The sequence below is a fragment of the Pseudophryne corroboree genome, chromosome 9 (assembly GCF_028390025.1).
Source record: "Pseudophryne corroboree isolate aPseCor3 chromosome 9, aPseCor3.hap2, whole genome shotgun sequence".
Taxonomy (NCBI): domain Eukaryota; kingdom Metazoa; phylum Chordata; class Amphibia; order Anura; family Myobatrachidae; genus Pseudophryne; species Pseudophryne corroboree.
This window is the reverse complement of record NC_086452.1, coordinates 315,030,235-315,046,920: the sequence shown is the minus strand read 5'-3', so window position 1 is coordinate 315,046,920 and position 16,686 is coordinate 315,030,235. Positions and strand designations below refer to the sequence as shown.

The 16,686-nt window shown below is 45.0% G+C and overlaps 1 protein-coding gene across 2 annotated transcripts in view; it reads left to right on the top strand.

Moving 5' to 3' along the window:
* The window catches only part of MEI1 (meiotic double-stranded break formation protein 1), a 1,382,157-nt gene that overhangs the window by 1,213,005 nt on the left and 152,466 nt on the right, over positions 1 to 16,686 (top strand). For both annotated transcript variants that reach the window (XM_063940445.1, XM_063940446.1), the window contains exon 24: positions 2,067 to 2,239. In XM_063940445.1, coding sequence (XP_063796515.1) covers positions 2,067 to 2,239 — 173 coding nt within the window. The remainder of the gene's footprint in view (positions 1 to 2,066; positions 2,240 to 16,686) is intronic.

Genomic DNA, 16,686 nt, shown 5'->3' with positions numbered 1-16,686 from the left:
AAAGGTAATAATGTGTCGAGCAGCAGCATTGAGGATAGCTTTAAGCAGATAGCGGAAAGTGTGAGGGAAGACAGAATTGGAGTAGTATGCAGTAGTTTAGATAGGAAATGATGAGTGTGTGAATGAGCATTATGTTAGCATGGGTGTATGGAAGGACTGGATATTGGAGATGTTGCAGAGGTGAAAGTGACAAGATTAAGAAATGGCCTGAAAGTGGGTAGTGAAGAAAAAAAGGGGACATGAGACAGGGTAATGTTATCCTCAAAAAGAGAGAGTGTAAGAGGAAGAGGGGCCCTGGAAGTGAGGAAAACAATGAGATTGGTTATGGCCATGCTGAGTTTCAAGAAAATTAAAACATCCAGGAAGAGATGGCAGAGGATAAAGGGAGAAAGGTCAGTGGAGAAGTGGTGGATTTGTGTATCATCTGCATATAGATGGTATTGTAGGGCAAAGGAGCTAATGAGTTTCCAATGTAGGAGGTGTAGGAGAAGATAACTAGGCCAGGACTGGACCATTAGAGGACAACTACAGGTAAAGAAATGGAGTAGGAAAGTGAGATTATAGTTGGTGCTGAAAAGGAGCAATTGGCGAGTTTGGATGTGAATTATGAATAGACTTAACCATGACAAGAGTATGGTTGAAGAGAGGGTACAGAGCTGGAGAGAGGGCTTAAAGAGTTGGGAACGATTGGAGCATGGCTCAGGAGAGAGAGAACAGAGAAGGTGTGTGTGTGTGTGTGTGTGTGTGTGTGTGTGTGTGGGGCTAGGGGGAGATGAAGAGGGGAGAATGCAGACTTCCTGACCAGTGGTGGGGAGGAGACAGATATGAGAGCAGATGGTGGGGGAGATTTCTGCAGTCAGAGTTGTCACATCAGTGGGAAAAAAATAGGCCAAGGTACCCTAACAGTCCAGGTTTTAAGCAGAGATAGTTACATCAAATTAACTGAGGTACTAATTAAGTCCTGTGCTCAAGCTACGATATACTTAAGACTGTTAGGGTGCCTTGAGGACAGAGTTTGGGAACCTTTGGGTCAAGCGAATTCCCGCAGGAATGGGAGGGAGGATCATTTGGATGAGTTGAAGCAGTAGCAGAGGGAGAGCATTTTAGAAGCTGCAGCAATAGCAAGTTCATTACACAATCAGGAAATCACCTCATGGGCGATTCTTCATGATGCACGGGACAGCTACACAAATTCAAACGACATACTTCTCCAAAACACCAAGATTTTAGTGGGTCTTAAGTTATAGGGTAAGGCATTACTACTAAGCAATTAAGTTTTCATATAACAACCATTTCTTAACACACCAGATTAAAGGATAAAAATAAATAAATTAACAGCATGTGATGCGCTGGACTTTATGTTCACTTTCTGGAGAATCACCCTAAACCACTTTGGAGAGAAAGAGCAGCTACAGTATATACAATAAGGAGTTGCTCACAAAATTCTTATTTATAAAAAAAAATAAAAATTAATAAAAAATTATACCAAAAAGATTTCATGATAGGAAAATAAAAGAAGTGAAATTAAATTGAAACTGGCATGCAAAAAGGGTTTTGGTGAACACTGCTTGTATAGCTTTGGTGAGATTGGTTTCCAGATAACAAATTGTGTGCATTTTACATTTTCAAATGCACTTTGTAATTTATCATTTGTAAATATGTTGCCTTTTTTTATATTTAGACCCAATTATTGCAAAATATCTTCTTTTTTTGTGGTTGCAATTTAGCTTTCTGGTCTGTCAAGAACAAACTGACAAATATGGGGGCAGATGTATTAACCTGGAGAAGGCATAAGGAAGTGATAAACCAGTGATATGTGCAAGGTGATAAAGGCACCAGCCAATCAGGTCCAATATGTAAATTAACAGTTAGGATCTGATTGGCTGCTGCCTTTATCACCTTGCACATATCACTGGTTTATCACTTCCTTATGCCTTCTCCAGGTTAATACATCTGCCCCATGGTTCATTATATCAGCTAGCATGTTTTTTCAGTATGAATAGTCATTTACTATACTTGTCATCTTTATAGTGATTAAAACAGTTTATTGCTATACTATTTTCTAGCCACATCAGTGCTGCTCTCTAACAACTCTCTGATTGAGCTGTTAGAACAAATACTGGAAAGAACATTGGATGGAGCTAAAACCTCTGCCAGTGAATTGTGTGAGACCCTCTGCTGCTCTGCCTGGCAAATAACTTCCTCCCTGATTTGTTTCCAACAGTGCTATAACTTGCAGGTCAGCAGCATATGAAAGTCATCATTAATTAGAGTATTTTACCCCTTTCACACCAAACATTGGGGCAGATGTATTAACCTGGAGAAGGCATAAGGAAGTGATAAACCAGTGAGATGTGCAAGGTGATAAAGGTACCAGCCAATCGGCTCCAATATGTAAATTAACAGTTAGGAGCTGATTGGCTGGTGCCTTTATCACCTTGCACATATCACTGGTTTATCACGTCCTTGTGCCTTCTCCAGGTTAATACATCTGCCCCATTAACCCTGGAAAAAATTCAAACCAACAGACGACCTGGTTTTCCCTGGGCCCTTGTCTCGGTGTGAAAGGGGTATCAACACGGTTTGAAATGGTGTTAATTATCCTGGGTCAGACTCAGGAGTTGTTTGTGAAAGGGGTATTAGAGACATATTTCTGTGTATGATTTAAAGCAAAGTATAAACAGTGCCCTATAGGATTATTTTATAACATCTATTATATATGAATATGACATTATAAAATTAAACACCAGCATAAACATTTTACTATTCTGAGTTATTGAGGTCCTTTTGTTATAGTTACTAGTGCCAAAGTCTTAGTTACATTAATAGCATGCGCAATATTTCCAAAGGTATCCACTGAAATATAATACGGGCAGCTGTCCGCTGAAACTTTGAAATTGGTGTAGTGTACAATTCCTCTTATACTGGAGGTTAATGCATAAAAAAGGTTTAATCTAGAGATGTGCACCGGACATTTTTCGGGTTTTGTGTTTTGGTTTTGGATTCGGTTCCGCGGCCGTGTTTTGGATTCGGACGCGTTTTGGCAAAACCTCCCTGAAAATTTTTTGTCGGATTCGGGTGTGTTTTGGATTCGGGTGTTATTTAAAAAAAAACCCTCAAAAACCGCTTAAATCATAGAATTTGGGGGTCATTTTGATCCCATAGTATTATTAACCTCAATAACCATAATTTCCACTCATTTCCAGTCTATTCTGAACACCTCACACCTCACAATATTATTTTTAGTCCTAAAATTTGCACCGAGGTCGCTGGATGACTAAGCTAAGTGACCCAAGTGGCCGGCACAAACACCTGGCCCATCTAGGAGTGGCACTGCAGTGTCAGACAGGATGGCACTTAAAAAAATAGTCCCCAAACAGCACATGATGCAAAGAAAAAAAAAGAGGTGCACCAAGGTCGCTGGATGGCTAAGATAAGCAACCCAAGTGGCCGACACAAACACCTGGCCCATCTAGGAGTGGCACTGCAGTGTCAGACAGGATGGCACTTAAAAAAATAGTCCTCAAACTGCACATGATGCAAAGAAAAAAAGAGGTGCACCAAGGTCGCTGGATGGCTAAGCTAAGCGACCCAAGTGGCCGGCACAAACACCTGGCCCAACTAGGCCCATCTAGGAGTGGCACTGCAGTGTCAGACAGGATGGCACTTAAAAAAATTAGCCCCAAACATCACATGATGCAGAGATAAATAAAAAAAAAGAGGTGCAAGATGGAATTGTCCTTGAGCCCTCCCACCCACCCATATGTTGTATAAACAGGACATGCACACTTTAACAAACCCATCATTTCAGTGACAGTGACTGTGGCTGAAATGACTGGTTGGTTTGGGCCCCCACCAAAAAAGAAGCAATCAATCTCTCCTTGCACAAACTGGCTCTACAGAGGCAAGATGTCCACCTCCTCCTCATCGTCCGATTCCTCACCCCTTTCACTGTGTACATCCCCCTCCTCACAGATTATTAATTCGTCCCCACTGGAATCCACCATCTCAGGTCCCTGTGTACTTTCTGGAGGCAATTGCTGGTGAATGTCTCCACAGAGGAATTGATTATAATTCATTTTGATGAACATCATCTTCTCCACATTTTCTGGAAGTAACCTCGTACGCCGATTGCTGACAAGGTGAGCGGCTGCACTAAACACTCTTTCGGAGTACACACTGGAGGGGGGGGCAACTTAGGTAAAATAAAGCCAGTTTGTGTAAGGGCCTCCAAATTGCCTCTTTTTCCTGCCAGTATACGTATGGACTGTCTGACGTGCCTACTTGAATGCGGTCGCTCATATAATCCTCCACCATTCTTTCAATGGAGACAGAATCATATGCAGTGACAGTAGACGACGTGTCAGTAATCGTTGGCAGGTCCTTCAATCCGGACCAGATGTCAGCACTCGCTCCAGACTGCGATACATCACCGCCAGCGGGTGGGCTCGGAATTCTTATCCTTTTCCTCGCAGCCCCAGTTGCGGGAGAATGTGAAGGAGAAGCTATTGACGGGACACGTTCCGCTTGACTTGACAAGTGTCTCACCAGCAGGTCTTTGCACCTCTGCAGACTTCTGTCTGCAGGAAAGAGAGATACAACGTAGGCTTTAAACCTAGGATCGAGCACGGTGGCCAAAATGTAGTGCTCTGATTTCAACAGATTGACCACCCGTGAATCCTGGTTAAGCTAATTAAGGGCTCCATCCACAAGTCCCACATGCCTAGCGGAATCGCTCCGTTTTAGCTCCTCCTTCAATCTCTCCAGCTTCTTCTGCAAAAGCCTGATGAGGGGAATGACCTGACTCAGGCTGGCAGTGTCTGAACTGACTTCACGTGTGGCAAGTTCAAAAGGTTGCAGAACCTTGCACAACGTTGAAATCATTCTCCACTGCGCTTGAGTCAGGTTCAGGAGTGTTTGCTTGTGCTCCAGTCTTCGGCACGCGGTGGCTGAATTCCAGAAAGTGGCCCGCAATTCTTCGGGCCACCGACAGCATCTCTTGCACGCCCCTGTCGTTTTTAAAAAAATTCTGCACCACCAAATTCAATGTATGTGCAAAACATGGGACGTGCTGGAATTTTCCCAGATGTAATGCACGCACAATATTGGTGGCGTTGTCCGATGTCACAAATCCCCAGGAGAGTCCAATTGGGGTAAGCCATTCTGCGATGATGTTCCTCAGTTTCCGTAAGAGGTTGTCAGCTGTGTGCCTCTTATGGAAAGCGGTGATACAAAGCGTAGCCTGCCTAGGAACGAGTTGGCGTTTGCGAGATGCTGCTACTGGTGCCGCCACTGCTGTTCTTGCTGCGGGAGGCAATACATCTACCCAGGGGGCTGTCCCAGTCATATAGTCCTGAGTCTTCCCTGCTCCACTTGTCCACATGTCCGTGGTTAAGTGGACATTGGGTACAACTGCATTTTTTAGGACACTGGTGACTCTTTTTCTGACGTCCGTGTACATTCTCGGTATCACCTGCCTAGAGAAATGGAACCTAGATGGTATTTGGTACCGGGGACACAGTACCTCAAGCAATTCTCTAATTCCCTGTGAATTAACGGTGGATACTGGACACACGTTTAACACCACCGCAGCTGCCAAGACCTGAGTTATCCGCTTTGCAGCAGGATGACTGCTGTGATATTTCATCTTCCTCGCAAAGGACTGTTGGACAGTTAATTGCTTACTGGAAGTAGTACAAGTGGTCTTCCGACTTCCCCTCTGGGATGATGATCGACTCCCAGCAGCAACAACAGCAGTGCCAGCAACAGTAGGCATTACACTCAAGGATCCATCGGAGGAATCCCAGTTAGGAGAGGACTCGTCAGACTTGCCAGTGACATGGCCTGCAGGACTGTTGGCGTTCCTGTCTAAGGAGGAAATTGACACTGATGGAGTTGGTGGTGTAGTTTGCAGGAGCTTGGGTACAAGAGGAAGGGATTTTGTTGTCAGTGGACTGCTTCCGCTGTCACCCAAAGTTTTTGAACTTGTCAATGACTTCTGATGAATGCGCTCCAGGTGACGTATAATGGAGGATGTTCCTAGGTGGTTAACGTCCTTACCCCTACTTATTACAGCTTGACAAAGGCAACACACGGCTTGACACCTGTTGTCCGCATTTCTGTTAAAATAATTCCACACCGAAGTGGTGATTTTTTTTTTGTAATTTGACCAGGCATGTCAATGGCCATATTCGTCCCACGGACAACAGGTGTCTCCCCGGGTGCCTGACTTAAACAAACCACCTCACCATCAGAATCCTCCTTGTCAATTTTCTCCTCAGCACCAGCAACACCCATATCCTCATCCTGGTGTACTTCAACAGTGACATCTTCAATTTGACTATCAGGAACTGGACTGCGCGTGCTCCTTCCAGCACTTGCAGGGGGCGTGCAAATGGTGGAAGGCGCCACCTCTTCCCATCCAGTGTTGGGAAGGTCAGGCATCGCAACCGACACAATTGGACTCTCCTTGGGGATTTGTGATTTAGAAGAACGTACAGTGCTTTGCTGTGCTTTTGCCAGCTTAAGTCTTTTCATTTTTCTAGCGGGAGGATGAGTGCTTCCATCCTCATGTGAAGCTGAACCACTAGCCATGAACATAGGACAGGGCCTCAGCCATTCCTTGCCACTCCGTGTCGTAAATGACATATTGGCAAGTTTACGCTTCTCATCAGACGCTTTTAATTTTGATTTTTGGTTCATTTTACTGAACTTTTGTTTTTTTGGATTTTACATGCTCTCTACTATGACATTGGGCATCGGCCTTGGCAGACGACGTTGATGGCATTTCATCGTCTCGGCCATGACTAGTGGCAGCAGCTTCAGCACGAGGTGGAAGTGGATCTTGATCTTTCCCTATTTTACCCTCCACATTTTTGTTCTCCATCTTTTAATGTGTGGAATTATATGCCAGTAATATATCAATAGCAATGGCCTACTGTACCGTACTGCTATATATATATGTATATATATATATATATATATAGTCTGTAGCAGGCGGCACTCAGAGACTTTCACAAATTCTGTAACGTGCTTTTAATGTGCGTCAACGTTTCGGGAGACGTACTCCCTTCCTCAGGACACAGCAAACAAGTGAAAATACAGTGCAAACACAACATTTAAATAACTTACCATCCCCTAGCCCGCCAACCTCCGTCGCGACCAGCACGTTACAGAATTTGTGAAAGTCTCTGAGTGCCGCCTGCTACAGACTATACATTGAGCGATTGCCGCTTAAGGAGGGCACCGGAGCAAATACCCTGTGGGATTGAGGAGTGCCAGACCCAGAAACGGTGTTGTATTTGGGGGATCAGGAGCCGCTTTCTCCAGATCCTTCCAGGCCGGGGCACCCTCACTTGGTTCATTGGAACTACTTAGACGGATACTAGCTTACCAATCTGCACGAGCACTGCACATTGGCACTGAGCACATTGCACTTTATTACAGATTTTGTGATCACACACCTCAGCCTGCATGTGAGTCCTGGTGTTGGACATAAGCACGGGAACGTTGCTTCCATTGGATACAAAATGGCCACGTCGGAATTAGATCCTGGTGATGCACAGGCCTACTTGCTACAATGTGACAATTATGATGTGTTAAGCTTTTCTGACATTGAAGCAGAAAACATCTTGTTGAAAGAGCCAGCCTTTGGGGAAAATCTATTTAGAGAGTTGTTTAAACTCCGCAAGAGAGAAGTGGACTTTATGTATCACGGACGAACTCTCTCGGACTACTACAGAAGTAAGCAGATCCCGAGGGGATTCCGAGTACAAAACACCCCTACCATCGGGCAGCATAATGCCAACTTCTGTAGAAGTTGCACAGATATGGAGCGTTTTCAGGCAGAGAACGTAGATATTAGCACCACACTGAGCACAGATATTTGCAGCACACTGAGCACAGATATTTACAGCACACTGAACACAGAAACTGAGAGAACGCAGCCACGTCCTCACTATCATCTCCAATGCACGAGTGAAAATGGCGGCGACGCGCGGCTCTTTATATGCAATACGAATCTCGCGAGAATACGACAGCGGGATGATGACGTTCGGGCGCGTTCGTGTTAACCGAGCAAGGCGGGAAGAGCCGAGGTGCCTCGGAACCGTGTAAAATAGGTGAAGTTTGGGGGGGTTCGGATCTCGAGGAACCGAACCCACTCATCTCTAGTTTAATCCTACTCTACTGAGTTTTCTTCTGCTCTTTGTATTTATTTTACTATTTTGACACATGTAATGATGTAGTTTGTGATTTTAACATGTGGATTTCAGATGAATAATTAAAGTTTGATCTTTTAAGCCAATTCTTTGAATTATTTCTTTTATAGTGTTCTAGTAAATACCACATCGGTACATCGACAATTGGCAATAGTAAAGTTCTACTGCAATCACAATGGACCTAATTCAGATCTGATCGCAGCAGTGAATTTGTTAGCTAATGGGCAAAACCATGGGGGTCATTCCGAGTTGATCGCTAGCTGCTGTTGTTCACAGCGCAGCGATTAGGTCAAAAAATGGCAATTCTGCGCATGCGTATGGGGCGCAGTGCGCACGCGCGTCGTACTTTCACAAAAGCCGACGTAGTTTCACACAAGGTCTAGCAACGCTTTTCAGTCGCACTGCTCGCCGCAGAGTGATTGACAGGAAGTGGGTGTTTCTGGGTGGTAACTGACCGTTTTCAAGGAGTGTGCGGAAAAATGCAGGCATGCCAGATAAAAACACAGGCGTGGCTGGGGAAACGGAGGCGTGGTTGGCCGAACGCAGGGCGTGTTTGTGACGTCAAAACAGGAACTAAACAGTCTGAAGTGATCGCTAGCTAGGAGTAAGTATCGAGCTACTCTGAAACTGCACAATCTTTTTTTTGTAGCAGCGCAATGATCCTTTCGTTCGCACTTCTGCTAAGCTAAGATACACTCCCTCAGGGCGGCGGCCTAGCGTGTGCACTGCTGCTAAAAACAGCTAGCGAGCGAACAACTCGGAATGAGGGCCCATGTGCACTGCAGGTGGGGCAGATATAACATGTGCAGAGAGAGTTAGGTTTGGGTGAGTTATTTTGTTTCTGTGCAGGCTAAATACTGGCTGCTTTATCCAAAGCTAACTCTGTCGGCACATGTTATATCTGCAGGGCCGAAACTAGTATTTTCGGCACCCGGGGAAAGGCAGTCATTTAGCGCCCCCCACCTCCCCACCCCCCAAAAAAAAATAAAAAAAAAAATAAAGAGAAACATTACATTAAAAATTAAGAAATGAAATGAGAGAAAATCCAACCTACGCCGCACAGTAGTGCATCATTATTCACATTAGATAGTAGTACCCCTCATTAACATTATACAGTATATATATGGGTGTAGTACGGCTGACCGGCGGTCTCCTGACCGCCGGTCAGATTACCGAAGCCGGGATCCCGGCAGCATACCGATGCCGGGATCCCGGCGGGGAGGGGCTAGTGCAGCAAGCCCCTTGCGGGCTCGCTGCGCTCGCCACGCTGCGCTCGCCACGCTGCGGGCTCGGTGGCGACCTGCGGTCGCCATGGGTTCTATTCCCACTCTATGGGTGTCGTTGACACCCACGAGTGGAAATAGTCCCTGTTGGTCGGCATGCCGACCATCGGGACAGTGACCCGTCGGGCTGGTGGAGGAGGTCATGTGACTGTCGGTCAGCTGACCGGCGGTCACATGAATACCACCCATATATATATATAAACGACAATTTTCCATTCAGCGGCACTCGGAGACTTGTGCAAAATCGTAAAAAGTGCTTTTAATATATCATAATAACAATTTGCAATCCAACGTTTCGGGGCATAAACCGCCCCTTTGTCAAGGTGAGCAAACAAGAAGTGAATAAAAGACAATAAAACGAACCTTTATGCGTGAGGAGGACCCGTCGGCGGGAAGAACAGCTGAGTGCAGGGAAGATCAGTAGCTTCCGGCCAGCTGATGTGACGTGTGTACTGAAGCTAAAGACATGTGATCGTGTTGTCCGGCGGAAGTGCCCGGCGTTGCCCTGGTTACCCACTGTAAACAGAAGTGTCGGACCCTTCACTTTGTAGCCATAGTAACCGGGAAAATCCGTATGTTACCGTCCTAAAAGGGATCACTGTTCTAAGCTGTGCAAAGTGAATAAGTGAGAGTGAGAGTGAATGAAAAATGGAACAAGTATATCACTCGGTAAAGCCATCCGCTAAGTGCTGGTGTACTTGATCACTGATATAATAGGATGTGCAACCTCTACGTGCATATAAGTTCAAAGGAATAATTGATGTCTGAGCAGTATAACCTGTTGAGCTTGCAGGAAGGGACTGGGTATGTTGTATTGAATGTGTCTAACAGACCCCCTGTGTCATGGATGTGTCCGTATCCATAGCAATATGTGTGCTTGTATGTTAATTAGTATGTTAACCCAGCGTGTCAAGTATAGCAGAATTGTTAAGTAGTAACTATCATAGATATGGGACTCTGTGTGTGCCAATCAGTGTAAACAATCTAATTTACTCATATTATAGAAGACCATAAGCATCACAGTATGACGGGTCATAGTCAGAAGTCATTCAAAACACACTCCATTGTAACCTGTCATTCAAGCCCATCGGTTTGGTGGTATTAAGCTTAAATTGCCATCGTGCTTCCAACTTCAGCAAGGAACCAGCTCTGTCTCCACCTCTGATGTTTTTCGGAATATGGTCGATGATTTGGAAATTCAGATCGCTCAATGAGTGGCCGCTATCTGCATAGTGTCTTGCCACTGGTTGTTCCGATTTTTTCTGAATAAGTGCGACCTTAACAGCAGACCTGTGCATGGCAAAGCGTTCTCTGGCTGTACGCACCGTCTTGCCCACATATTGCAGCCCACATGGGCAAGATATCAGGTAGACCACATGGGTGGTGGTACATGTAAGGACATGTCGTATGGAATAAGTTCGACCGGTGGAATTAGATGTGAAAGTTCCTCCCGTAGTCATGTGTTTACATGTTTCACATCCCAGGCACTTATAGCATCCGGGAGTTCTGGACAGGAATGTACTGGATGGAGGATTCTTAAAACTCGTAATGTCGGCATGTACTACAAAGTCTCTGATAGTTTTGCCCTTAGTGTGACATACCATAGGTCGTTTGTTGTGCAGTGTAGGAAGCTTCTGATCAGTGATTACTATGGGCCATAAGGCCTTGAGGGCCCTAGGTAACACAGGGCTGGTAGTGTTAAATTTGGAGACAAAGGGTATGATTTGTGTTGTCTTCTTCTGTTTAGGTTTTAAAAGATCATCCCTGTCAATAGTGGCTGTCTCTTTCTCCAAATTCTGTAACGTCTTGAGTTGATATCCTCTGTGTACAAACCATTGGGTAACCTCAGAGAGTGCTCCTTTCAGAGCAACGGGGTTGCTGGTAATTCTGGCTGCTCGAATGTACTGGGATTTAGGAAGTCCCTTCTTCAAGGCTATAGGATGGTGACTGTTATATCGGAGCAGCATGTTCTTATCGGTGGGTTTGTGGTAAATATCTGTCTGTAGACGATCGTTAGTAATTGATATGTTGACGTCCAGGTAGTTTAGCTGTTTGGCGACATACTGGGCTGTCATCCTAATGGGTGATGGTCTGTTGTTAATGAACTGAATCAGTGCCTCCAACTTGTCTTGACCCCCCGTCCAGAGTATAAATACGTCATCTATATATCTTGAATAGTGGAATATATGTTGGGAAAATTAATTGTTCTTGAAGAACATTTGTTGTTCCTCAGCCAACATAAAGACGTTCGCAAAAGACGGGGAGACGTTGCTGCCCATGGCACACCCGCTGAGTTGGCGGTAGAACTTACCGTCAAATAAAAAATAATTGCGCGTCGGCGTTAATTCGAGTAAATTGAGAAAGAGCGTGTGATCCAAAGTATTCATGCCAGACTGTATTAAAAACTGTTTCATGACTTCAAGTCCTTGACTGTGGGGGATGCTTGTATACAAGCTGCAAATGTCCATTGTGCATATTAGTGTACCTGGAGGTATAGTAGAAATGGATTTTAAATGATTAAGAAAACCAGTAGTGTCCTTTAGGTGATGAGGTTGTCGTCCGATGAGTGGTTGAAGAAGGCTGTCCAAAAATGTAGAGATAGGCTGATAAATGGATTTGTGCGCTGAGACTATAGCCCTGCCAGGCGGATCCGTCATGCTCTTATGTATTTTTGGCACGGTAAAAAGAATAGGTGCTAGTGGGAAAGGTTGTTGCAGAGCAATACGCAGCTTGTTGGATATTAGTTGAGATTTGACAGCAGTGTCGAGAATGTTGTCCAATTCCTTCTTATATTGCACGGTGGGGTCTGTTGGCAGTGTTTCGTATATATTATGATCTGCTAGCTGCCTGTACACCTCTGTCTTGTAGTTGGACAAGTTCTGGATCACGATCCCGCCCCCCTTGTCGGCAGGGCGGATTACGATGTCCTTGTATTCCCCCAATTGTTTGAGGGCCCTGTGTTCAGATTTAGACAGGTTATAGTGGATATTAGTAGAGGCGGCAGCATATTTGGACACTGATTCGTCGACCAAACGCGTGAAGGTTTTAATGGATGGATTTGAGGAAGATGGATCGAACTTGGATTCTCATACGGTGTTGATGTAGTTTTGATGTGGGTCAGGTGGAGTCGTGGGCACGTGATCTTGGAAATGCTCCGGCAGGCGTAGTTTGCGGGCGAACTTGTATAGTTCAGTTTGCCAGCCGAGTTCATCAAATTTTGTGGTGGGAACGAATGATAAGCCATAATTAAGGACTTTGGTCTCCAGATGGTTAAGTTGGCGGTCCGAGAGGTTATATACTACGTCTTCTTTTTGGTGGAGGTGTTTCTGGAGCCTCGTGTTTTGTTGTCCCCGACGGGTGGGCGTCCTTTTGTTTTTGTGCCTGCCTGTTCGGCAGGCGTTGCCGGTAAAGGGGTATTGACCAATTCAGAGGGACCTTCGGAATCGACTATGGCAAAGTCGCTGTCGCTATTAGAAGTCGCTGCTTCCCTCGGACGCTCCTCCCTTCTTCTTCGCCAACTATTTCTGGACCTATGGTTGTAAGGTTTGTGGTTACCAGGTTCCCCTCCTGATAGCCACCTGTAAACCTGGTTGTTTTCATATTCTTCCTTTACCACTATTTGTTTTCCTCTCTTAAATTTAATCAACTCTTTCCTGTATGAGTCAATTTGTGTCTGGATTTTGTGTATGAACTGCTGGTTAATCTCCGCAGATAGTAGATGCTGGTGCTCCTCTTCGAATTGTCGGATCATGTCTCTGGTGCTTTTAAGCTCCCGTCCCGCCTCCTCAATGACTAGCAGCATGAGATCCATGCTGCATTTGTTTAGTATCCCGATCCAGCGGCCGCAGAATTCCGTATTGAACCGGCCGATGGTGGGGACATTGCGTACGCGGAATCCCCTGGGGATCATCTTCTCGCGGTGGTAATTGGAAAGAGAGATACCATGCATGAGGAAATCTAATTCCCTCTTCTTCAATTTGGTTAATCGGTGCTGTATATCATCCATGCTGAGTTCTTCGTCATCCTCAGCTAATTCCTCTGTGAATAATAGACGGTCAGCGTCTGCATTAGTAAAGCTGTGTTGTTTGGCCAAGTTGACCACATGACCATTTAGGCTCAGAGTTTGAGACATCCTGTATATAAGAAACGTTAATGTCTTCAGATGATCAGAAATAGTGCATTCATGTATGTACACATGTGGATTAAAGTGCTGGTAAATAGGCGTGCAAGCAAACCAAAAGATGGTTGTGGTATTTGTTCACATAAGGCAGACGAAAGGTTAACAAAGCTTGTTCCAAACGTAAAGTGATGTGAGTGCTGGTGGCAAAAAAGTGCCTGTGCAAAAGTGCTGTGCTTGACTCCTGTAGCTCCTCACTCGCAATCCAGTCGTAGTTAAGGCGAGGTAAGTATAGCAGTGAATGTTCACGGGGGTGCCTTATCCCAAAAGAACAACAGGGGCTAGGGTCCCCAGAAGTCCATGGATAGTTGCTAAACATGGATCGGCACTCACCTAACAGGTGGTATACTGCTCCGGTGCCCTCTGGAGATCCATTTCTATAAACGACAATATTCCATTCAGCGGCACTCGGAGACTTGTGCAAAATCGTAAAAAGTGCTTTTAATATATCAAAAACAAAAGGACGCCCACCCGTCGGGGACAACAAAACACGAGGCTCCAGAAACACCTCCACCAAAAGAAGACGTAGTATATAACCTCTCGGACCGCCAACTTAACCATCTGGAGACCAAAGTCCTTAATTATGGCTTATCATTCGTTCCCACCACAAAATTTGATGAACTCGGCTGGCAAACTGAACTATACAAGTTCGCCCGCAAACTACGCCTGCAGGAGCATTTCCAAGATCACGTGCCCACGACTCCACCTGACCCACATCAAAACTACATCAACACCGTACGAGAATCCAAGTTCGATCCATCTTCCTCAAATCCATCCATTAAAACCTTCACGCGTTTGGTCGACGAATCAGTGTCCAAATATGCTGCCGCCTCTACTAATATCCACTATAACCTGTCTAAATCTGAACACAGGGCCCTCAAACAATTGGGGGAATACAAGGACATCGTAATCCGCCCTGCCGACAAGGGGGGCAGGATCGTGATCCAGAACTTGTCCAACTACAAGACAGAGGTGTACAGGCAGCTAGCAGATCATAATATATACGAAACACTGCCAACAGACCCCACCGTGCAATATAAGAAGGAATTGGACAACATTCTCGACACTGCTGTCAAATCTCAACTAATATCCAACAAGCTGCGTATTGCTCTGCAACAACCTTTCCCACTAGCACTTATTCTTTTTACCGTGCCAAAAATACATTAGAGCATGACGGACCCGCCTGGCAGGCCTATAGTCTCAGCGCACAAATCCATTTATCAGCCTATCTCTACATTTTTGGACAGCCTTCTTCAACCACTCATCGGACGACAACCTCATCACCTAAAGGACACTACTGGTTTTCTTAATCATTTAAAATCCATTTCTACTATACCTCCAGGTACACTAATATGCACAATGGACATTTGCAGCTTGTATACAAGCATCCCCCACAGTCAAGGACTTGACGTCATGAAACAGTTTTTAATACAGTCTGGCATGAATACTTTGGATCACACGCTCTTTCTCAATTTACTCGAATTAACGCTGACGCGCAATTATTTTTTATTTGACGGTAAGTTCTACCGCCAACTCAGCGGGTGTGCCATTGGCAGCAACGTCTCCCTGTCTTTTGCGAACGTCTTTATGTTGGCTGAGGAACAACAAATGTTCTTCAAGAACAATGAATTTTCCCAACATATATTCCACTATTCAAGATATATAGATGACGTATTTATACTCTGGGCGGGGGGTCAAGACAAGTTGGAGGCACTGATTCAGTTAATTAACAACAGATCATCACCCATTAGGATGACAGCCCAGTATGACGCCAAACAGCTAAACTACCTGGACGTCAACATATCAATTACTAACGATCGTCTACAGACAGATATTTACCACAAACCCACCGATAAGAACACGCTGCTCCGATATAACAGTCACCATCCTATAGCCTTGAAGAAGGGACTTCCTAAATCCCAGTACATTCGAGCAGCCAGAATTACCAGCAACCCCGTTGCTCTGAAAGGAGCACTCTCTGAGGTTACCCAATGGTTTGTACACAGAGGATATCAACTCAAGACGTTACAGAATTTGGAGAAAGAGACAGCCACTATTGACAGGGATGATCTTTTAAAACCCAAACAGAAGAAGACAACACAAATTATACCCTTTGTCTCCAAATTTAACACTACACAGCCCTGTGTTACCTAGGGCCCTCAAGGCCTTATGGCCCATAGTAATCACTGATCAGAAGCTTCCTACACTGCACAACAAACGACCTATGGTATGTCACACTAAGGGCAAAACTATCAGAGACTTTGTAGTACATGCCGACATTACGAGTTTTAAGAATCCTACATCCAGTACATTCCTGTCCAGAACTCCCGGATGCTATAAGTGCCTGGGATGTGAAACATGTAAACACATGACTACGGGAGGAACTTTCACATCTAATTCCACCGGTCGAACTTATTCCATACGACATGTCCTTACATGTACCACCACCCATGTGGTCTACCTGATATCTTGCCCATGTGGGCTGCAATATGTGGGCAAGACGGTGCGTACAGCCAGAGAACGCTTTGCCATGCACAGGTCTGCTGTTAAGGTCGCACTTATTCAGAAAAAATCGGAACAACCAGTGGCAAGACACTATGCAGATAGCGGCCACTCATTGAGCGATCTGAATTTCCAAATCATCGACCATATTCCGAAAAACATCAGAGGTGGAGACAGAGCTGGTTCCTTGCTGAAGTTGGAAGCACGATGGCAATTTAAGCTTAATACCACCAAACCGATGGGCTTGAATGACAGGTTACAATGGAGTGTGTTTTGAATGACTTCTGACTATGACCCGTCATACTGTGATGCTTATGGTCTTCTATAATATGAGTAAATTAGATTGTTTACACTGATTGGCACACACAGAGTCCCATATCTATGATAGTTACTACTTAACAATTCTGCTATACTTGACACGCTGGGTTAACATACTAATTAACATACAAGCACACATATTGCTATGGATACGGACACATCCATGACACAGGGGGGTCTGTTAGAC